Source organism: Hippopotamus amphibius, chromosome 2 (assembly GCF_030028045.1).
Source record: "Hippopotamus amphibius kiboko isolate mHipAmp2 chromosome 2, mHipAmp2.hap2, whole genome shotgun sequence".
Classification (NCBI taxonomy): domain Eukaryota; kingdom Metazoa; phylum Chordata; class Mammalia; order Artiodactyla; family Hippopotamidae; genus Hippopotamus; species Hippopotamus amphibius.
This window is the reverse complement of record NC_080187.1, coordinates 182,052,022-182,076,686: the sequence shown is the minus strand read 5'-3', so window position 1 is coordinate 182,076,686 and position 24,665 is coordinate 182,052,022. Positions and strand designations below refer to the sequence as shown.

The following is a 24,665-nucleotide window of genomic DNA, read 5'->3' as shown; positions in this document are numbered from 1 at the left end:
GTATTATAAAGATGACAATTCTATTTAAATTCTGTTTATTTATTGGAAATTCAGTTTAAAATATCAATGGACTTTTTTGCGGAAGAAGGTAACTTAAAAAAAAAGTGTCTAAATATATTTAGAAGCCAAGAACATTTGAGTGATCTTTTAAAAACATAGGTCAGGGGCTTCCTAGGTGGCGCAGCGGTTAAGAATCCGCCTGCCAATGCAGAGGTCACGGGTTCGATCCCAGCTCCAGGAAGATCCCACATGCCGCGGAGCAACTAAGCCCGTGTGCCCAATAAAAACATAGGTCAGATGACTCTTGCTCAAAACCCTGCAGAGCTACATAGTTCATTCATGGTAAGAGGCCAAACCCTAAAAACCCAGTTTTAGAGAAATAAAAAGATAAAACGTGTGTGATACACCTTAAAAAAAAAAACAAACCGGAAAAATTTACAAGATGATGTCATCATGGCTATCCTTTAGCAGCAGAGTTAGAGGTTACCTTTATTCTCCTCCTTGATAATCACAAAAACAATAAAAGTACTAAAATGAAACAAAGCAATGCAAGGTCTACTAAGAAACATTTAATAGCGAACATTTATGCAGCTCTTACAATATGCCTAATCTATTTGGGGTAACGTTATTATCTTTAATTCTGACAATAACCCTGCAAAATGGAGTTATTCTATATTACAGACAAGGAAACTAAAGTTTCAAGAGGTTAAGTAACTTACAACACTTGTAAGTGACTGAAGGAGGATTTAAAACCCATGCTGTTCTAGTTCTGCTCTGCAAGTTACATAGCTGTGACTGGGGGGGGGAAAAAAAAAGAGTCACACTACCCCCAGTTTCATTTACATAAAAGTAAGAATAGTATTTGGAATAAATATTCTTTATCAATTATTTTTTCATTTTTCTACAATTTTATAAGTCAAAATGTAAGCTCACAGCATCTACTTAAAAAAATCATTCCACAATCATGACTCCCACTTCTGCAGAGAATCATGCCTCAAATCTGTAATTCTAATTTCACAAAGTAAATATGTTCACCTTGACAACATACCCTTTATATAAAGCCCAATACCACTTCATCCCCCACCCCCCCAAAATGTTCAGCAACCTAGTATACCTCATGGAAATGCACTAAAACTTAGGAGATGCTTTTTAATTATAAACAATATTAGATTTAAATCAGCATCACGGTCCTCATACACAGCAGTTTAAAAAACAAAACAAAAACAGCATGCCAGTAAGGCTCTTACAAATCTACAAGCCACAGTCCTCATGCGAAATTAAAAACAGGCAATGATAAAAACCATCACTAAACAAATTTTAAGCATCATCAAATTATAATCTATAAACTTTCATTTTATTGGGATTGTCATACATAAATATGTATAAAACAGATGACTAGTAAGAAAAAATCAAATTGTACATTTTAAATATATGCAGGTTATTGTATGTCAATTATACCTCAATAAAATTCTTTTTAAAGGGAAAAAAAATAAAAGCTGTAATAAGTAAAAGAGCACAGTTAAGATGTAGAGAATACATTTCCCATTGATATCAGGAAATAGGCATAGATAAGAATTTTCAAGAGTTTCCAATATCCAGAAACTCAAACCATTCTAATACCATTTAACCATCTAGGTCAGCAGCTTTTATATCAGACACAACTGGAATGAATCAAACATACCACCAAAGGCTTCTTGAGCAGAATAAGGAATGCTTAATGAACATACAGTAAAACCACATCCATTTCCAAAAAGATGTACCCATGGGAACATGTATGGAATATTATGGACCATGTATGATCTAAGTGTCCACTGGAATACGACAATTCCAAAAACATCAAGGAGTAAAAGCTTTTTCATTCCACAGATAAAGTTCATATAGATATTCCACAGATAAATTTAAAACAGCCACTAAAACATACTTTCTTTGCTCTATAAGAGCTCATAGCATCTACTAAAGAGAAAGGTTATGCTGAACTGGGTAGGAACTTTACATTTAACTTCCTGTAAGTGAACATGAATTGAATATGTGTGCTTTCCTTTAAACCAAAAGATTAATAGATGATTTTTTTCTTCATCCATACATCTCGAACTGTAAGGTATTTCTCTAAAGGTATGTGTTTTACTTCTATACAAAAAATGTGCATTTTTTTGTGTAGAAAAGGTGAAAACTTCAAAAACAGTGGTGTACTATGTGTATAAAAATTAAAAGCATAGAACTTAAGCAGTTATAAGGAACCTGAAAGATCTCGACTAATACATCACACAACACAGCTTAAAGAAAAGATCCGTTTTGAAAAGATCCACATGATGATCATAACCCTTTTTAACTCAGTTTGGAAATAACTAACAAGCTGAGGAACTCCCAACTTCATGAGACAGTCCATTCCATTATTGGTCAACTCACATCATTAGGAAGTTGTCTTTTTCATAAAACAAAAATTTACATCCCCACCTTTAACCTCCATCTGGTTTTATTCTCAGAAATAAGAGAATCTACGTTTACTCCGAATATTTTATGAGGTTTTCAATTATCTGGAGATAGCTAATATTTTCTCTTGGTCAACTCTTCCCAAGCTCAACATGACAAGTTCCTATGACTTTTCCTCATCTAACCTAGTTTCAAAATATCTCATACTAGTAGATTATGAATTTGTCACAACGGATGTTAGATGATGGGCTAAGTTCACTCACTACACAAAGCAGTTCACTGCTTTCTCCTTTAACGTGCCATCCATTCTACAATTACGTTCCTGAATGATGGTCAAGACTTCACAGTCTAAGTGGTCCTTCTAGTTTTAACAGATGCTAAATAATTTGCACTATTCATTCTAAGTCATTTGGTTTTGCAAACAATTGGTTTTGCTTTCAAAAGAAAATGTAGTTTGCTGGTCCACACACAGACTCATTAACTTCGTGAATACAGTGCCCAACCAAACGTCCTAAATAACTGAGGCTAAAATATCACACTTTTCATCTCATCTATTTTTAGATAAAACAGATTTAGTAGCCTAACTCAATTATAATCACCATCACAAAAACAATAATGGATTTTTAAAAAATCCTGGAACAAAGATAGTTGGTTGACAGTGATTAATTTTGGATGATAAAAATATAGATGACCATTATCTTCTTTGCATCTTTCTGTCTTTTACTTTTCTAAAAATTAAATAAACAACTCATCCAAAACCTAAATGAACCATTTCTTGCCAAGATCCTGATGACTAGCATGAGGATGTGAACTGTGCTTTCAGAGTTGCTTTTCCTTTACCTGTTGTTCCTATGAATGAAGGGATTTTGATTAAAAGTATTTTGTCAATGATTATTCCTAAAAATAAAGAAGAGGATGACATCCCCAAATAAATTATTTCTCTTAACAGAGATTGGGAAAAAAATCTATAGTGGAAAGAACACTGAATTAATAGTCATAAAGCCAAAATTTCCACTGAGACTGATACAATGCAACTGTAACATTTTGGGCATTTTATCATTCCAGGCCTTAGTACCCTCATACCCTAAAATTAAAGACACAAGACACTATTTAATTGAAATCCTTTCTTATTCTAAATTTCTTTGATTCCATGAACTATCCAAGACTTGTAAAATTATCCCAGGTAGTCCATCATAAATATTTGTCAATTAATACTTAGTGTTTATCCTACAGTATGAACTTTTGTTTCTTTGCAATGTATTACTTCTACAACTACTAATACTGTTAATAGGCAGCTAACACTTCAGTACTTGCTATTTGCACAGTTCAATGCTTTAAACATGGACCACATTTAATCCTCACACTAACCTTCCAAAACATATAATTATTATCCTCATTTTACAGACATGATTTACAAAAGTCCAAGATCACAAAACTGGTAAGTGACAGAACTGGGCTACCAACCTTGGCAGAATGAACTCAAAATCCCCCATGGAGGTATACAGAATAAACTTGTTCATCAAACCCTCAACATGAGAACTAAGGGACACTGAAAGCATGAATATACACACACACACACACACACACACAGAAACAGTACTTCACACAGTAGGCAGTATAAAACTTGGATTTAAAACCACTTTATGATATTTATTAAACGTTATGATCTTAGGCTAGTCACTTAAATCTCTTTGCTCACATGGAATATGGGAAAAATAATATCAACTCAAGAAGCTATTGTAAGAATTAAAAGCAACAACATAAAGTTGCTTATTACTTAAGTGTGCTTAGCAAACATATCACTTAATGGTTGCATAATATAACTAAAATTATTAAGTGGTAGTGTATTAAAAGGAGGCACATGTAAATATTATATATTAATCTAAATACTATATATTTATTTAGCGTAATTTATATATAATACATAAATCTCTTAACCATCTGGATTCATGGATAATGAATCAATTTATTTTGTTTTTCTTCAGCTAAGACAGCAAAAGGGAGGATTTATTGTATACATGTGTTACATTCAGCTACAACTGAGAACAGAACTAGTCCCGAATATCACAGGTCCAGGGCAAAGGACCAAAAGGGACCTTTTTTTTAGTTTTTGTTTTTTGAAGTTTTTCCATTTAAGGGACCCTTTTGACATGAGCAAGATGGGTCTCTCAAAGGTGGTCAAGGTGATCAGAATGGCCACAGATGTTCCAGATACACTGTGACGAATTCTAGACAGCAGGCATGCGGTCCAACAATTTGTACCGTGTCCCTGGCCTCTGGCTTCCCTTGTTTCTGCTCCTGTGGCTTCCATCGGTGTACAAGTTTACTTGGACCTCTGTCTCATCTTTTTTCTTTTGCGCTTCAGCCCACACATTCCCTGCTTCTCCCACTTTGCTCTCAAGGCGTGGAGGTCTCTCAGAATATGGAGTTAAGGCCAAGAGCCGTGGGTAATGAATCAATTTACGATAGCCATACCACTTATCTCAACCTCACTACTGAGGGAAAAAAATGCCATAGTAAACAAACAAAAAAACATTCTCAGCACACTCTTCTCCCAAAATATATATGCACATAACTCAAATACTACCAATGTCTAGCATACTGCCTTAACCATAGCGAGCATATAATAAATATTTTTGGAACTGTAATGACTATTTTCTGTTTTGAAATAGGTATACCTATTATAATATTTAATTTTCTTGAATATTAGGAGTTAGAGCGTGCCCTGTCCTTGCCAGGAAAAACAAATAATAGTGTTAATGGAAAAGACAAGTGCAAGGAAGGAACTACAGTGAGAGAGAAGAGTAAGTAGAAAGAACCTGGACTTTGGACTGAGAAGGCCTGAGTTTATGTCCCAACCATATCACTTTTACCTGGCTGTCATGAACAAAAGTTTTAACTTTCAGCTTAGTTTTCTTCATCTGTAAAATGGGGTTAGTACTACCAGCCTCATCCTAATGCCAATAAGCACACCTACCACTCAGATAATAGTTTCTAAATATAATTCTCCAATAAAAGAAACCAGAGTTCCTTGGATAACTAGGATGACTCTAAAGCTGTGGCAGGGAAAATACGAAATGAGCCTAGAACATCTTGTGAAGCCAAAATGGAAGTGCTCACTGCAGTCAATGCAGCCAATGGTGCTCTTTTCCCCATGGGTGCCTGGTGTGCAATGGCTGCAAACAGCAGCCTCGTCGGTAGTATATGCAGCCGGTTGCCTGTAGGGACCTTGGAGAAAGCCCTTTCCAGTGGGCATTCATGACTGGCATCGTGTCCCCAATCTAGGGTCCAGATAGGTATGCACTGTGCCTTTGGAAAGTCCCAGGGCACAGTGGCCAGGGTCCACGCTGGCCAAGTCATAGTGTCCATCCGCACCAAGCAGCAGAACAAGGAGCTTGTGATTGAGGCCCTCCGCAGGGCCAAGTTCAAGTTCCCTGGCTGCCAGAAGATCCACATCTCCAAGTGGGGATTTATTAAGTTTAATGCAGATAAATTTGAAAACATGGTGGCAGAAAAGTGGCTCATCCCAGATGGCTATGAGGTCAAATACATCCCTGACCATGGCCTCCCTGGACAAATGGCAGGCCCTGCATTCATGACAGCCTTGGCGCTGTCCCCTCCTTATTCATGCCCACCAATAAATCCTACTTTCCTGTCAAAACAAAAATCAAAGAATTAAAAAAAAAAAAAGGAAGTGCTCAAAAAATGAAGGAATGTGTCAAAAGAGCAGAGAAGCCAATTTGATGGGGCTCCCAATGGCCAAATCTGGGACAACAGGGCATCAAAATAATGATAGCAATGGATTATTGTCCATACTAGCAGAAATAAATGAATAAATAGATAGATAGATGTGGGGAGAAGAGAAAGCTTGTCTATAGAATTATAATTAATAAAGGTGAAAGGAATGATGGAAATGAAGTCACCAATTTGGCAAACATCACAATATTTGTTACAGGCAAGACTCACCAACAAACGTTAAGAATGGTGAGCAAGTGTATAATAGGAAATAGGATATTTACATAGTCTCAAAGTATCTCCCCCCAGAAGATGCTTATTACACAAAGAATCTACCTTTTGAGAACCTGGCAGACATCAACTGTACCAAATGATCAAAGTTCATATCATCAGTATGGGATATATCACCATCATATACCTCCTGAAGCATGAAGACACCTTCACTCTATAACACTGTTGCCCAAAAATGTTTAACTTCAATTTAATCAAGACTGAGCATCAGACAAATGCAAACTGAAGAACACTCCACAAAATACCTGGCCAGTACTCTTCAAAAAAGTTTCAAAATTATGAAAGAAACACCGAAGAGCTATTCTAGATTAAAGGAAGCTAAGGAGACATGAATACTTAATACAATATGCGATGTTGGACTGTATTCCGAACTAGAAAAAGGACATTAGTGGAAATGATGAAACTTGAAATAAGGTCAGCAGAAAATATTACATCAATGGTAATGTTCTGATTTAGCTAAGTCAGATATTAACATTTTAGGAAGTCAGTTGAAGAATATACATGGACATTATTCGTTTATTTTTTCCTACAACTTTGTAGGTCTAAAACTATTTCAAAGTGAGATTGTATACACACACGAATTTCTGAAGAAACACAGAAATATGAGGAGGGCTAGCTTATACTTGTTTTACCAATAACTGCCACATATGTTTAGTATATAATAGTGAAAGAATTCTCAAGATTAGGCTGGTAAGAAGTAATAAAGACCAGCATGTTTATGTAAAAGCCTTCAATGCTTCTACCTTGACCTCTCTGCCCATAAAATCTCCAATTTTTAATACAAATAATTAAGAGGAAAAAGGGAAAAATTACAGTAGGTTCAGTAGGTTCATGACAAGTTATCTGAGGAGTTTGGAACCACAATTGTGCACTTCACCTAAAACGCCCCTTAGTCTTCCTATCAGAAATTTAGGCTGTTTGAACCATTCATCTGTCTTTGAATCACACATCTCATGCTGCTACACTAAAGCCTGACCCAACTGGGCTAAACAATTGCAAATTACTCATTTCAAAGCTCCTGCTAGTCAAAGAAATTATTTTTTTAAAAAGAAAAAAGTCATTCACATCCTATAAATAAACATTAATATATAGAATTTTATTTATAATACATAAAGTCTAAATTTATAAAAAGACTAAGTTCACAATAATTATCTACCCTTAGCTCTAAGTTGTTAAGACACTAAATCTTTTGGCTTTCTTACACAATCTATCCTACTATAAAAACTTCAAAGTGAACTGAAAGACAAGACTTATAGCTACATTGTCCGATTACAAGATTACTGAACTATACACAAAGTTATACATAACATGTAAACATGTCTCTTCAAAATGACATAATTTTTACTTTCAATATTTTTCCTCGCTCTTCTGGGACAACTGTATTTTCCCCCAGCAGGTAATCAAGTCCTTCATTACCAAAGAATCAATCATGCATTTCTAATATCAGATTGAGAGCTCTGTGAAGGCAAAGACCCAGATCTTACTCATCTATGTCACCAAAGCCTATCAGCTTCACACCTGGAACCTCAAAAATGTTAGTTCCAATCTTGTCTCTGGTACATAATAAATGCTCAATGTTTGTTGTAGCTGCTTCATTCAGTATCAACATTAATGACTGTGCCAAACCTAAGCACAATGTAAAATCCAGAAAAAGGACTAAATATGACTAATAAGAAAGCAGGCAAGATCCTGATCTCCATCTGTTTGCCTGCTTCTATCAGCCTATCACTCCAACACATGTGTGTGATTGATTCTTTAGGGCCCACTGCACTGAAACATTTAACTACCACTAAATCTGCAGCACCCACATAACAGATTTGAATTAATAGACTTTTCTTTACTGAAACAATTCCAAATACTATTTTTACAGAACCTAAACACTTCAACATATGAGGTTTAGATGATACCCTACTTTGACAAGATATATGGATAATTAGGTGTATTTTTTGGTCTAGAACTTTGTCATTCAACATTGAGCAAATAAATTCTCACCTATCACTAGAATTAGAATTTTAAAATAATATTTTATCTTAACTCAGTACCTAAAAGGTAAAACAAAAAGCAAAACATCCATCGAGCATCTAGCAGATTACAAAGATGATTGACTTAATAAATAAACTACCTCAAGAACAATACCTACATATGTTAAAGGAAAAAATTTCATTCAGTTCAAGAGATATATATACAAAAGCCTATGTGGAGATCAGTATACATTCACATCCACGCAAGAATTTTTTTAAACTACTTAATAGATTAAAAGTATTCTATTAAAAAATAATTAACTTTAAATAAAATTATACAATGAAATACAGCATACTAAACTGTTTCACATTTTATTATTTAAAAGAGAAAATGCGAATAACAAATTACTCTGAAATTAATTATGAACTATATAGGAGATTATGTCAAATTACAAAATACTAGAGCCAAAAATGCTCATATCATCTGAGCCATCTTACTTGTTCTAGCAATGAGGAAACAGGTTTTCTAAGAAATTGCTTTTTAAAGGAAGACTACACAATGGACAATGCTAACACACAACAATGTAAGGAAAGAATTACCAACACTCGCTATCACAAGCACATAAAGGCCAAAAAATTGATGGGGACAGGGGAAAAGGGAAAGAGAAGGTGAATGCATAAATATGCATTTGCAGAAGTAAAATATCACAACAGATCAGAGGCTGGACCCTGCAGCCTCATCATGCCTCAATTTCCTCATCTATAAAATGGATGTAACAGTACCCAACAGCATGGTTGTGGGATTTTAAAAATTTATTAATTCATGTAAGCATTTAGAACAGTGTGTGGCACATAGCGATCAAAAATTTTTAGCAAATATCGTTATCTGCTATAAAAATTCAATTTTTACATCCAGTCTCTTACATTGTCAGTGGGAGTACAAATTGGAACTATGTGGGGACACAGTTTGGCACCACCTTGTAAACTTGAAAATTTACAATATAACTCAAATCCAACTACTTTACTCCTAAACATATATTAAAGAGACTCTTCAGCACATACGCATCAGAAGCATATTACAAAAATGTTCACAGTGGTAATGTTCAGGACAGCAAATAACTGAAAATAACTCACATATCCTTAGACAACAGATTGTCTATACTGTAGTAAAGTCACACAATGGAATATTATATGGTAGGGCAAATGAATTAAAGACTATAGCAAAAAGAATGGGCACATCTTAATAATATATTACTGAGTGTAAAAAAAGTCAAGTTCAGGAGTTGATATTGACATAAATACATTCCTTTAATACAGTTCAAATATATACAATAAAGTTTTTTTAATAGGAAATAAATGGTAAATACACAACTTAGGATAGAGTGACCTCTAAGAAGAGGTCAAAGGAATATAACAGAAGCACAATAGGTAAATTTTAGTTATCTTCAATGCCCTGATTCCTCGATGGTAATGTGAGTAGGTATTTGTCAAGTAAATAAAAAAGTAAAAATAATAGGCTACAGAGGTCCATATTAGACCAATGATGACACTATGAACCAAGATAATGATTAGTATAATTCTGTGCACCAAGCATTTTTTAAAAAATTGAGACAATTGTAATCTGCTTTAGAATGAAGGGTCAAATGAGATAATTCATGTTTGACATACAGCAAAATGCTCAACAGATGTTAGCTACTATCCAAAATGGTAAGATTTATTATAGAATAAAACACATTTTAGATTTAAAATCTCTTCTCACTCTAAACTAACCTCTTTCCCATTTCCTACTATATAAAAAAGACAGAGACTGGCTCAGCAAACTAGTGGCACAGCAGTGCTCCTGATTCCCTACCAATCCAATTCTCCTTCCACTAGATCAGTATGTCACAAACTCATTTTTTCGTTTTGACAGTCACCACGCTTCATTTTTTTTTTGCTTTATATGTGTATCACATATATTATCCAAAAAATATTCCTAAAAGGAAAGGTTTTAATCACTACAGCCAATTAAAAAAAAAAACTATCACAAGCTATAAAGAGATGGTAACCATAAAATTTAATAAGTAAAAGCCAAAAATATTGGCTTGTCTACCAAAGATCAAGGTTGATATCACTCCTTCCTTATTAAAACAAACATACAAACACTTTTAATTTAATTAACATGCAAAAAATATTGAGAAAGGAATAACTTGTCAACTGAATTTAATGCCACATCTGTGAAACAACTAAAATTATCTTACATACCAGGGGCAAGTTCCATACTTTGGAAAATGCTGCACTTCCTCTAGCTATCCCCCTATTTAAAAGATTAGAATTTTCTTCAACAAATTGGCTAAGATTGAATAGAGACCATGTCACTAGTTTCAAAAATACGCTGGGACTGAAAGATTAGAAACGCTCAGGATTTGCACTGATAAATGAATCATTAGCATATAGCTATTTAAATTAAAATTTTAGTTCCTCAGTCCTCCAAGCCACATTTCAAAGCCACATAAGCCAAACAGCCACACAGGAGCACCATGCTGGACAGCACAACAGAACATTTCCTTCACCACAGAAACGTCTACTGGAAGCACCGTTTTAGATTCTGAAAGGACTGTGATAAGGCCCAAATGGTAGCAAATGGAAATAAGGAAAATTTTAGCAGAGAAAAAAAAAGTATTTCAATAAAGTAATAGAAACATTTGGAAAGAACTGAGAGATAATGAATTAAAATCTAGTAGTAAAAATATATTTTCCACAATTCCTTTATAGTCTAATGGTTTCAAAGGCTGCAGGTGTACAAAAGCAGGCAGGAATCCCTCCCCAACTAAGATGGTAAGGTTAGTACTGCAACAGACTCAAATACTTGGAAAGAAAATAAGGTAAGAGCCTGCAGTCATACCTGAATGCATACTGGCAAACAGTGCTTATTATGTACCAAACACTGCTTTCACATATGAGCTTATGAAAACTCTTATAATTACCTTACCTTCATTAATAAAGCAATAAAAAAGCATGCTCCAATAATGGCAGAATATCAATAATAACTATCTTTCAAAAATAGTGAGTCTTATATAACGAATTCTCATTTACCTTCCCCTGAACTTTAAAGCTTTAGGATCTCCCTCATCCCACTACATTTTCTCAACATCCTTATGAACTTGTTTCATTGAAACAAATATTTTAAAAAGGCATTTTCCAGTCCATTTAATACACAATTTGATTTTACTTATGTAGATATTTCGCAAAACTTCTCGATATACAGGTTACATAACCTATGCAGATATTCTGCATTTCTTCTCAATATGTAGTTTATATAATTTTTAACTTAGCTATATTCCTTATATGCACAGATCCCATTTAGTTCCCCAAACAGGCCCAGACATTTCAATTCTAAGGCCTAGGTTCATTTTCCTCAGCTTTCCTCCCCTTCCTAAGGTTTTGCTAAAACCTTTTCTTTTTCAGCCTTCTGCCTTACCTCTCTTTTTTTTCCTCCAATCCTCTAGAAAACACTCCTTTTCTGCTATAAGTAAACCAAAACTCAAACATAAATAAATCATTTTTTATATAATTTTCATGCAAAAAAGTAATTTATGAATGAGAAAAGATTACTGTCTTCATTAGCACAGATGCTCAGACACTAAAAGATCTGCTCTAAGTCACATAAGCAAATGGCAAAACTGAGCTGAGAATCTGAGTTTTTGTTTCTTTTCTACACAGCTTTGCAGATTTCTTAGTGTACCAATTAGCATAATTCTATTCTTTCCAACACAGGCAATTCATGATCTATATAAATCGTATGATCTACATGAAGTTTTTAGAGAAACAACAAATTTTAAATTTCAAATCCTTTCTATATATTTTTTGCCTTTATAAAACTTTTAATATGAGTGCAAAAAAGAAAATTTCTTCTATGGGTCATTTCCTGTCGCCTTTCAAGTTTCCTACAATGTGATTATATTGTTTTTGTACTTCAAAAAGTTTTTATTAATCTTTGCTGGATTCATACGTTCCTACTTTTTGTTTGAAAATGGCAGCTGCTATAATTACAGTGCACAATCATGCCTTGCCCTTGAGCAACACCTTAAGGTACCCCAAATGCTGTCTCTCACCAGAGGACACCTCCTCCCAGGAATGTGCCATATGAGACATATAATGCCACAGGATACACAGACGTAAAGATTTCATGGCTAAAAGTTCTTTTTTTTTCCTAATATAAGTGACTAAAACCATTTCATATTGAAAATACAGCTCTATTATTGATTAAAATGCAATATTCACGTGATATCTTTGCAATAGTTTACTAGATTTTAAAATAATTATATACTTTTTACAGGCTGCTCTGGGATACATTGCCTTAACATGCGGGGCACTTCAGTGAAAGAAATCTGAGAAGCAGTGAGGTAACGCTTATTATCTACAATCTAGCTACAGCAATGCAAATCTGAATTCCCCTACAATGCCTCACAACTTGACCTTGAAATGCACTCCCCTGAGAATCCTATACCTTTTCATGTTATCTCTTCATGAAATAATAAGCTGAATATAAATGTAAATCTTTAATACTAATAAGGAGATACATCCTTAGAGGACAATATCCCATATACTGCACTGTAGTTCAGAACTAGGTATTTTTAACTACAAGGGTCTTCACCAGCATTAACTTTTTACCCAGAATAGATAAAATATTCTATAATATATAATTCTAATCTATGGCATACAGAAGTCACCCTGTGTTATCACAGTAAGTCTAAGCTGTTTTACAAAAGGTTGTGTGTGTGTGTGTGTATGAATGCATGTATGTATTATGTACACTGCATGAAGTAGTATAAAGTATCTGTTACTGTTACAGTTGAGAGTTTAAAAGCTACTGTTCTAGGGTACAGGCTCTGGAGTCTTCACCAGCTATGTAATCTTTGCCAAGCTTTCAACTTTCCTAAGCCCCAGTTTCTTCATCTTTGTAAATGGAGGTAATAATAGTAATAACATTTAAAACAGCTGTTATGAAAACCAAATTTATCAAATGATTTTAAGACAACACTGGTAATTACTCAAATATTAGCTGTCATTTAATTACATACTGGGAGCTATGTAAAAAACCTGCAACGTACTGAAGAACAAAAATGGAATCTAAGAAATATGAGAATGTCATTTATGAATAATCCACAACAGAAAAAATACAAATTTTTGGAAGCAGCACTTCATAACCAGCATTTTTTAAAAGCCACTTATATTCTTTGACATAATTATTTCACTCCTGTAAGTTCATCCTGAGAAATTAATTGAAGAGAAAAAAACAAATGCAGTAAAGATGCTCATTATGGTTATATGCAGAAAAGATGCTCATTACAATGTTTTTTATAAGCAAAGAGCTGGACACTTAAAGTGTTTGCTAAGAAGAAAGTAACTATCTAAACTTAACGGTACAACTTGATGAACTATTATAAGCATTAAAATAATGATTACTAAAAAACTATATATAAGCATAGAAATTCTTTAAGTATATCTGGTGAAAATAAATAACAAATATTCATACGTACACTACTAAAACAAGTAAAATACATTTGTATGGAACTAGAAGCAACTGAAAACTGTTGGGTTTTTAATTGATTTTGTTCTTTCTTTGATGTAATTATAGCTCCTTGTCCTCCCCAAAACAAAGTCAGCATCTTAGTCCATTCAGGTTGCAATAACAAAATACGACAGACTGGGTAGCTAATAAACAACAGAAATTTATGTTTAAATGTTCTGAAGGCTGAGAAGTTCAAGATCGAGGTGCCAGCAAGGTTGGGTAAGGGCCTTCTTCCTGATTCATACCTGGGGACTTCTCACATAGTGCAAGGGGCTAGCGATCTCTGTGGAACCTCCATCCTCATGATTTAAGCACCTCCTAAAGGTCTCACTTCATTATACCACAGTCTTTGGGGGTTAGGATTTCAACATCTGAGTTTGGTGGGGAAACAAACATTCAGACAATAACAGTCAGTTAAGAGGATTCAGCTCAGTTTTCCTCCTACTAAGTACCTAGCTAAATCGACCTGAAACAACACAAATGCAAAAATGGGATGACTAGAAGTTAGCCAGTAACTATATAATCAAATGACTTTTATTTGATGTATGCTGGGGCCTAGTACACAATACACAGTTTCAGACAACAGCAATAGGGTCTATATAACATCAGATGAATTCTTTTTCTTTTTGGCTCACTTAGAAGCTTAAGTTTGCTCTCTCCAGAAGTATCAAGATGAGGAAAAATTGCTAAGGAAAACTAAGGTGACTAGAACGGTCAGCTTGTCTCATTCATTCATCTCCTATCTCTCCCCTGCCTTTCTGAAAAAATCATAATACAGAATTGAAGAATATCTTAATTTCATATATTACTTATTAAAGTTATATTTCTTTAACTTTTACTAAGTTAATTAAATTTGGGGTTTTGGGGTCAAATAATTCTCAAGAGAAAAAGCATACACATTTTTCATCATCGTATTTTTAAGTTCCTGATTTATGTTCATTCAAGATCTTGATTCACAGATAACTTCAAGTTCATTCCTAAACCAAGTTTCAGTAATTTTATATCTAAGGCTATTATTTTTGAATTAACAAATGATACAGTTTCAGAATAACAATGCTAAACATCAGGCTAAATCAAAATATAAACAAATTTTTGCTTTAATTGTTGATGACTATAAAATGAACTAAACATAAGCTTACAGACCTTTATAGCTGTCCAAATTAAAGTCAGCACTAAACCACAAGCAATGAACTTCTAGCCAGCATTTCTAGCCTATCTCAACTATTAACAGGGATCCTAGTTGATTATAGACGCAAAAAATTAAATGTCTAAATCTTTAATAACCTGAAGAAAAATTCCTCTCCCCTTCTCCATGAAAGCAGATTTTTTTCCCTTCATATACTTTGAAAGCTCCTTCATTCAACTCTGACCATTCAACTCTGACCATTAAACTCTGGCCATTAAACAAATGAAGTAGTGTAGTATAAATACAGTGCAATTTGAATCTCAGTTCTACCACTTACTCCCTCGCATGGCTCTGGGCAAGTTATTAAATCTCTCTTAAGTCTCAGTTATCTCACCTGTAAACTACAGATAATACTTAGCTCACATGGTCATTAGAAGGATTAAATCTAGGACAGTATCTGTCACAAGAAGTAAAACAGTTGGCAAGACTCCTCTTTCCTGGACCTTGCTCTCTCATTTACCCACCTTTCTTTAAATCTTTTTTTCTCTTCCTCTCCACTACTGACATCTCCTCCTTCAATAAATAATCTCAACTCCTAACTTCCCACTAAATTTACGTAAGCTTACTTTTTGCTGTCTCTACTTCATCACTTCCCATTTTGTCTTTAATACTTTCTTTCCCACCTCTCAAGACTTTTCTTTCTTTTTTTGTCTCTTCTCACTCTCCCTTAAAAACACTCCTGATTCTCACTATTCATCTTTCTATTACTATAATACTCTTCTTGGTCAATTTTCCACCAGCTTCAACTACAGGCATACTTTGGAGATATTGCAGGTTCGGTTTCAGACCACTGAAATAACTTCTATACTTGTTTTTAGGGTTTTTTCCCCCTCCCTTCTTGGAATGCCCTTCCTCTTTCCATTGCCCTCCTCTCTGGCTGACTCCCAAATGCCAACTCTTTTCTGAAGGCTTCCCTCATACACAACTCCCACTCTGCCATCCACCAAAGGTAGAATTACTTTCTTCCTAAGCCTTGAAGAACTTCATAAGCAGAGCACTCAGCACATTTCAGAGGGATCTAGTTCCCTTGCTGGATAGTGAAAGCGGTTATCAGGTTTTACTTATCTTTGTATCTCCAGGGCTAAGGAAAAGTCAAGTGCCTAACAGGCACTCAAATGTCACTGAACTGAAATTCCTGAAGGAAAAGTTACTAATGATATCTGTCCTGAAAAACTAAGAAATCCATATATATAATTCAGCAACTAAAATTCTGAAATACTTTTACATATTACTAAGGGGGCAAACCCAGAACTGATCCCTAATCCCAATCTCAGAATATAAGTGCAATTCACAATAGAACTGTAAAAAATGTTTGGTGATTTTTATGTCAAAGTTAATCACTAACATTCTGACGTGGTAAAAGTTACAATAACTCTGAAAAAGTGGCATCAAAAAAGTCACAGTTCACTAAATTCCACCTAAATTTTGGTAATCCAACCACTGTATACTAACACATTAACAAATACTGTGTATTTGTGAACGTAATCTCTAACCAAGTGAATAGGCAAACAAAATGCATCCAATCATAAGCAACAGTATCATTATACACTACCAAGAGAACAATTACATTCCGCATTCCAAGTCATAATGGCCTTTATCTAAACTAGACTCCCTGTTTTACAGGTAACATTTGGAAATAAAATGATAAAACTGATATTAGATTAAAATTTAATTCCCAGTTATTCTTAAACTTATCGAAGCTATTTCTTCATACTCTAAACATAGAAACAAAATGCCTTCCAATGTAATTTTTAAGTTTCAGATACAAGGTAATTTTCACCAGTCAATCCTACGTTTATGAGCTACATGAATGATTAAATGTGGATTTCAGAAGTACAAAGAAAATCATTTAGCACTCCTGAACTAAAAGCAACCCTAAAAGTTGATCAAATCCAACTCTCTCATTTTAAATCCAAAAAAGTTAAAAGTCTAAAATTCTCGGAAGCAGAAAAATAAGTCCATATTTATGGACATTTACATTATAAATCTTTAAATTATGGACATTCACTTCCATATCATAAGCAGAGATTGAATGACAATCCGGCATTTAAGATTGTATCACTTCTCTTCCCTAATCTTCAAATGTGATAAACTACATTGATTTTCTCATGTTGACATTCTTGTAATCTCACAATAAACTCTGGTTTGACTGTGAGGCTTTGTTGTTTTTAGTTCACTTAATGGGGTTTAATTTGCTACTTTTTGAAAATTCTCAGCCAGTATCTCTCAATATTTCCTCTTCCCTGTTATCTCTTCTTTTGGAACTGTTAGCTGTATCTTGGACTTGTTCACCTTATCGTTCATGTTTCTTAATCTTCCTATTTTTTATCTTTATCTTTGGGTTCAGTCTTTAGGGCCTCAGTCATAGCAGGAGCCTTTAACCTTTTGTGCCATCGACCTCTCTGGCAGTCTGGTGAAGCCAATGGCCCCAATTCTCAGAATATTAAAGGCTTAAAACAAAATACATAACGTTACGAAAGAAACCAATTATACTGAAATAATTATCAAAATATTTTTAATTTTGGTGCTGGCTTTGGCAGCACATATACTAAAATATTTTTAATTTTGATATATTGATGTTTTTGTACTAACATTAAAATACAAGCTTTAGCAATGGCTTAGTAACTATAATAATTTCAAACTAGTGATGACTATAAGTGCTATTCCAAAATATCTGTAACAACTAATCAGCAATTTTACTGTAAGAAAAAAAAATCTGATTTCTACTGGTGTTATGGGTTGAACAGAATCTCTCCAAAAAGATGTCAGGTCCTAACCCCCAGTACCACAGAATGTGGCCTTATCTGGAAAGAGGGTCACTGCAGATATAATTAGTTAAGAGAAGGCATACTGGAGTTGAGTGGGCTCCTAATCCAGTATGACTAGTGTCCTTATGACAAGATGGCCATGACACACACGTAGTACTTTGTTACATCAGCCCTAGGAAACTAATACAGTTGCTGTCACAAGTACTTCTAATGCTGCTATGGTTTGCTGGTATTACGAAAGTAAATAAGTTTCAGTTACAGATTAGTAAAAACACTCAGAATTCTAAGCCTCTATGCCTAAATCAATTTAACACCTCAGTCTGAGATCCATTACTAATGAACTATGTTTTAGCAAAAATAATGAACTATGTTTAAACAAAAATACACCAATAGTTTTTTGTTTGTTTTGCTTTTTTTCCCCATTTCAAACCATTTTGAGTGCACAAAAACAATGTCTTGGGGATTTGTAACGACTTTGGTTATGGACACTAAAATGAGATGCAGCTATGACATAAAGCTTTAAATAAAGAGCAAATTAAACCAAAATATTAAAGAATGAAAAAATTCATTGCCTCAGTTAATTTCTTACACTGAATAAACGTGAAATTATCCTTTAGTGTTAAATTAACATGATTTGTATGAATAACCAAATGAAAAGATTTACTTTTGACATTTCTAGGCCAGTAAATAAAGCATGAGGGTTGGTGTCTTGTTAATATATTCCTCTTAGAACTACTCAAGTTGATGTTTAAGCCCAATAGCCTTCTGTTCACTTATTCATCCAGAGACCATATTTATTTAAAAGAAAACAAAAACAAAAACAAAACCAGAACTCTACACAGTTCTCCATCTGTGATGTATATATATTATCAAAGACATACGGCTATTAAATTAACCTCAAAATGAGAAAATCTTAAAAGGTTATGAATGTATCCATTGTTTCCAAATTTATCTTGGTTCTTCAAAATTCATGCTTCTACTTCATTATCCTACAAGATCTCTACTGGAAGTCTTTCATTTGTTTAAATATGTCAAAATCAACAATCTAATAAAATTGACCAATTAACAAATATGTATGTTACAAGTCTAGTGACTTGCAATGTGTCTATCACTATATTATTTTAGGGTAATTTAGCACAAGAAGGGCCCATAATGATGCTTAGTTCAAATTCCTTAATTTACAAGCAAGCAAACTGAGGGCCACAAAAGCTGTCACTTGCCCAGAATCACGGAATAAATTAGTGACAGCATAGAAATACATCTCTCAATTCCAAGTCCAACGTTCTTTACATTATACCTTACTGTATAAAAGTTGGAAAGAGTTAAATAAATTATCTGCAAATGCCTTTTGTATGATCAATTTTGCTTATAACGTATTAAAAACAGTCCAGTTGCCCCAAAACAACCTAACAAATTTTTTGTTTTTCAAAAAATCAATTTTATTTTACTATCCAGTACATTTTAAAAATAGGGGCACAATCTCATTTCCACCTTCAAAACTGGCAAAATTTTTTGCAAATAAAACTGGACAGACATTTCAAGGCATAAGCACTCTCACACACTAAGTCTTCTTTCCTACAGGGCAATTTAGCAGAAAGAATAAAACAACTTAAAATTTGCATCTCTTACTCCATTCCTAGACTATTTCAAGGAAAAAGTAATAAGTTTGGATGAAGACAGAATAGAATCAAATGCAGCACTGTTCAGAAATAACAGAAATATAGTAAACTGATTAAAACTGATGTATGTTATACACTAAACATAATGAAGGCATAAAAATTATGTTTTAGGAAATATTTAATGACAGGAAAATGTTCACATTATGGCATGATAGTACCTACTATGCAATTCTACTTTGTTGAAATTACATGTATATACATAAATTATATATGTGTAAAGCATTTATCACAGATTTTTACTCTTGGCACATAGTAAAAATCCTATAAATGAATATGATTCATCATGAACATCACAGAAAAGGTTAAGTTTGATTACACATTAAATGTTAAGACTTGCTATGAATGGTAGAAATGCAAATAAATTATTACTTATTCACTTTAAAGACCATTTTGTACATTATTTGAAATAACTGCTCTTGCATGGAGGGATCTCTTTTTTTTTAAACAGCACTTTTAATGCAGTTCCAGTTCCTACTGAAGATTAGAGAAGAAAAGCAGACTTTCACCAACCCTTCCCCAAGTTTGGCGTTACATAAGACAAAGTGTTTTAGAGTTATAATATGATCCTTCAGTAATTCTTGATTAAATATATACTCACAATCAACCTCTAAGAACTATTTCTCTTTCTACACAGAACTCTAATTTCAAATAAGCATGTACTAGAGGATTTCAAAATGAGGCCTCTAAAGGCCTTACTGGATTTTACCACAATGGCTATCTACAAAAGGTTAACGGTTTCTCAAGATATTGGTAATTTTCACTCTTTTTAAAGGTCAAAATCAGGTGAAAAAACATTTGCGTGTTAAGAACAGTCTCTACTGTAAATAAATACCTATTGATTGTGGATTTTAAAAAAAGAGACAAGAAAAAGGAAAAAATACACATAAGGCCCACATAAAATCCATACTACAAGGCAGTCGTAAACTATGCTGTTTCTTCATAATACACAAATGATTATAAATAATAAATTACCATTTCAAAACATTATATATGAAAAATGAGATACATAAATTATTGGTATAAAGTATACATTCCAAAGAAGTTCACTTTTTGTGTTTACCTACTGCACAAATGATGTAGGCTCTAATAAAATTGATTACTGGATGAACACATCACTTTCTAAAAGAAAAAAAATTTTAAAGTAACATCCCCAAGAGTTTGTCCCCATGAAGAGTTAACATCTCATGGCAAAATATTATAAGCTAAAATTATGCTTGACCTACCAAAATTAACATAGCAAAGCCCCTAGTACGGAAAAACTTACTAATAAACCAGGATAAATTTGTGAAAACAAAATTCTAAAAGTCTGGGTGACCGAGATAATTTCCAAATTGTCCCATACTGAGTACGTTGAAAAAAAAAATTTTTTTTAAGGCAGTCCTACCAGTAAATATTGCCAGTAGATGTTTCAAATATCAAAATCTTCGGGATTAAACCACCGGGAATATTTATTCATTTTTAGTATAAAACCGGTATCATCTACTGATAATCACTACAACAAAAAACTTGTATTCTCAATTTGTCCATGACAAGTATTTCAAAAAGAGCCCACTTAAAAACTATATTTTACAGGTGTGTCAATTTACATTTCCATATTAGCGTTTCTATTAGCTGCATCCAAAAAGGAGGTATTCAATATTTTACTTTAAAAATGGTAATTAGTCTTCTCCCATCTCCAAAATAGAACTTGACATTCTGATTCAGGCTACTTTCTTAAAAGACTATAGCAGCAAAAATTATCGTCATTCTGTTCGGATTTTTAGCGGTTTTTCTCCTAAGCGTTATCTGAGATACTTCTTGATCTCTCTCAAAGTAGGTCTAATCTGCTGAAGGCAGTGAGACAGTGCATTGCACTGTGAATGGACAGCCAGGTATTTTATGAATGGAGGCGATCACGTGATCCCAGCACCTCCCCGAACTGATATTTCCCACATAACTGTGTCAACATTCTGAGAACAGGGGTAGTTGTTTGTGTGGGCGTATATTTTTTAATTTAACCTATAACTTCGAATGCTCCTTACTTTCTGAACTCGAAAATCTACATGAAGAAAGGCAGTTGAGCTTCGAATTTTTTTCTTGGGAAATCCTTTCAAGATGTCCAAGGTGATGGATGTTTAATTATTTTTTTATGAATGAAGAGTGTGCTATGCAAATAAGGGCGATTCACAAAAAGAGAGAGAACATGGCGGCCACTTCTGCTTCTAGACTGCACTGACACTGCAGCAATCCACCTTCTCCCACACCCGCTCATCAGAAAAGTGTGTTGCGGGGTGGGGGGACGCTGCTTGACATTTCTCAAGCTATTTTATGTTAAACAAGCCTAGGCTTTGGACTTTAAAGTTTTCTCATAAAGGTCTGACTCGAGGAATGCACTTTACTTAAAGGAATGCGTCCTAGGACTAGTCCTAACTCACTTAACTCTTTCCAACCCTCCGAAGATAAAATCTGAATTTAATTACAAGAAAACGGACACTAACATGAGCATGGAATTAAATTCCGTCTCAACAGAAAACTGTTGCTGCACCATTATTCCTCCAGGCAGCTATTATGTTAAAGCAAAATATTTAAAAGGCAAAGTATTCCGTTTGGAAAACAGAAGGACAGCCCAAATAAACAAAAACTTAAGCCTGGATGCTCTAGAAGTTAATGAATGAAGTCATCAACATGTTCAGCAATGTAAACAGTGTTAAATCAACGTAAACGGTGTGTTTCAACGTAGCTGAAAGATAAAAATTAGCCCTCAAAATTCCTCTATGCTCCTGATAAAGACAAGTCCGGTATTCGCAAAGGAAAAATAGTTCAACATCTCCCACACTCCAGGTGTCCTTAATGCTATTAGATTATAAAAATGTTTCCATCGCCCCATTTTTTACAAGAAGCTTACAGGTCATAAGTTTAAAAAGGGAGGGGGAATGGGGGGAGGCTTAATCGGTATTTGTCACTGACTCATCGAATTAAGATTCAAGAGCAGTTTGCTGTAGGAGATGCTCCCACACATTAGTTTCCAAGTAAAAAGCTATAAGGGAGGTAGGACGGATATTCAAGGTATGTTGATTGGTGTGCTCAAGTGAAAAAGGACAGGCCAGAGGTCTTCCTGGCGCTGGGGTAATAGCTACCCCGCCTCCATCCATCCACATTATTACATCTCATGCACATACAATTGCCATTCCAGCCCAACATTGAATACCTTCTCCCAGAAGAAAGCAACTAAATGCTGGGGGTGGGGGTGGGGGTCGGGGGTTGCTGCCATTAAATAAAATGGCTAAAGAAATCAAATGGTTTCTCCAGAACCAGACGCACTTAACTCTCCAGGGCTGCAAGCACCTAAGTCTCCGAGGGGGTCTGGGGAGGTGCCAAGGAAGAATGGGGGGGGGGGATAGTAATTAAGATCCGTGAGGTGCTTACTCGTTGTCAGAAGTCGCCGTCTCCTCGCTCATCTTTCCCTCACCGCGATCCGATCTGGAGATGGAGGAGCAACAGCAGGCGGAGAAGCAGCAGCAGCACCGAGGGGCAGGAGGCAGCGGCGGCCGGGGGGGCGCGGGGGCAGCGGCTCAGGGGCCTCACCATGGTGGATGCCTCACCCGGAACGGTGCCCCCCCAGCCGGGAACCCCGGCCACCCCCGCAGGGGGGTGGCGGCGACACCCTCCGCCGTGGCGACCCCAGCCTCTTCCCCCGCCTCAGCGCCCAGCCCAGGGATCCGAGGAGGCCGGGAAGGTGGGCGCAAACGAAAAAAGGACGGGGGGGGGGGGGGGGAGGCGGGCTGCGAAGGCAGGCTGGAGAGCGGCTCCTCCGGCCACCGGGGTGGAGCGCGGCGGGGTCCTGCCAGGAAGGAGCGGGCGGGCGGAGAACCCGGGAGCAGAGGCGGCGCTTCCCTCAGGGATGCGGCGAGGAGGAAGCAGGGCTCCGCTTGGTGGGGGCCGGCGGGGGGGTGCCGAGCCCAGGCTCCGGGCGGCGGCGGCGCTGTCCGGCCGGAGCCCACCCCACCATCTCCCGCCTCGCCGCCGGCTGCCCGCTCAGCCCCCGGCGGCGACCGGGCCGGTCCTTCGGGACGCGCAGAAGCGGGCGAGGGGCCTCACGGCGGCGGATTCCTCCAGACACGCTCCGGCCGGGACGACTCCAGAAGGGGGAGGAGGGGGCGGCGGGGCGCGTGTGAGGCAGGGGCGGGCGAACCAATCGTCCGCACCCGGTCCGGGGAAGAGCGGCGCGCCCGAGGGGCAGCGTCCCGAGAAGAGGCAGGAGGGCGAGGAGAACGGCGGCTCGTCCCCCACCAGCCGCTGCCCGCCAGCAGCTCGGCGGGCCGGCTCCTCACGCTCTCCAGAGGGGAGCCGCGAGGGGGGCGGCGGAAGCGCTCACGCCGCCCGCTCCTTCCGCCGCCGCCGCCGCTGCCCGACCCGGGGGCGCCCGCGGGAGAAGGCGGCGAAGTAGTCCCTGGCGATTTCTCCGGGACGCCGGCTTCCCGGAGGGCCGGAGCGGGTACAGGGTGGGGCTGCCGAGCGGGGTGCCCGGACGGAGAGGGCGCGTGGGTTAGAAGACTAAACGCTGCGGCCTCCGGGCGAATCACTGCAACTCGAAGTCGTGTGCAGCATAGCAAGTTTCAGGAAAGTAGTTCCCTCCTCCCTTCATTTCCCAAATCGTTGTGGAGCCGCCGAGCGGGGAAAGGAGGCGGGAGGCGGAGGGATACGCAGGCACCGCGCTCCTGTGCGTGCGCGCGCTCCAAACTCTTGGCACGCCGCGGAAAGGGGCGGGGGCGGGAGCTGCACGGGGAGCAGCTCGCGAGGCTGCATTGTTGCGACGCCGCGCTCCCTGTTCCTCACTTTGGAATATCCGGGTTGTCTGAATGCAGAGGCTAGAATGGCAGTGTGCTCCCGGAGGAAACTGGAGGAGCTGCTCTGTCCTGCTGTGTGTGTGTGTGTGTGTGTGTGTGTTTTCCTTGCAGAGCAAAGAATGGAACTGGCATGAGTTCATCTCTAGTTGGTGGGGGTTGGAGAGAGGGACCTTACAAAGAGAGCTCCGCCTGCTGTCCCCCTGGTTGCACTGCTGCAGTCTCCTAGCTGCATGCA

At 36.8% G+C, this 24,665-nt stretch overlaps 1 protein-coding gene and 1 pseudogene across 1 annotated transcript in view; one reads left to right on the top strand and one right to left on the bottom strand.

Moving 5' to 3' along the window:
- SPRED1 (sprouty related EVH1 domain containing 1) overlaps positions 1-23,138 on the bottom strand; it is a 114,611-nt gene extending 91,473 nt beyond the window's left edge. The window contains exon 1 of the mRNA XM_057722509.1: positions 23,010-23,138. Within this exon, the coding sequence (XP_057578492.1) occupies positions 23,010-23,041 (32 nt within the window). The 5' untranslated portion in view covers positions 23,042-23,138. The remainder of the gene's footprint in view (positions 1-23,009) is intronic.
- LOC130847218 (small nucleolar RNA SNORA70) lies at positions 5,550-5,671 on the top strand (annotated as a pseudogene).
- Positions 23,139-24,665: the final 1,527 nt, after the last annotated feature.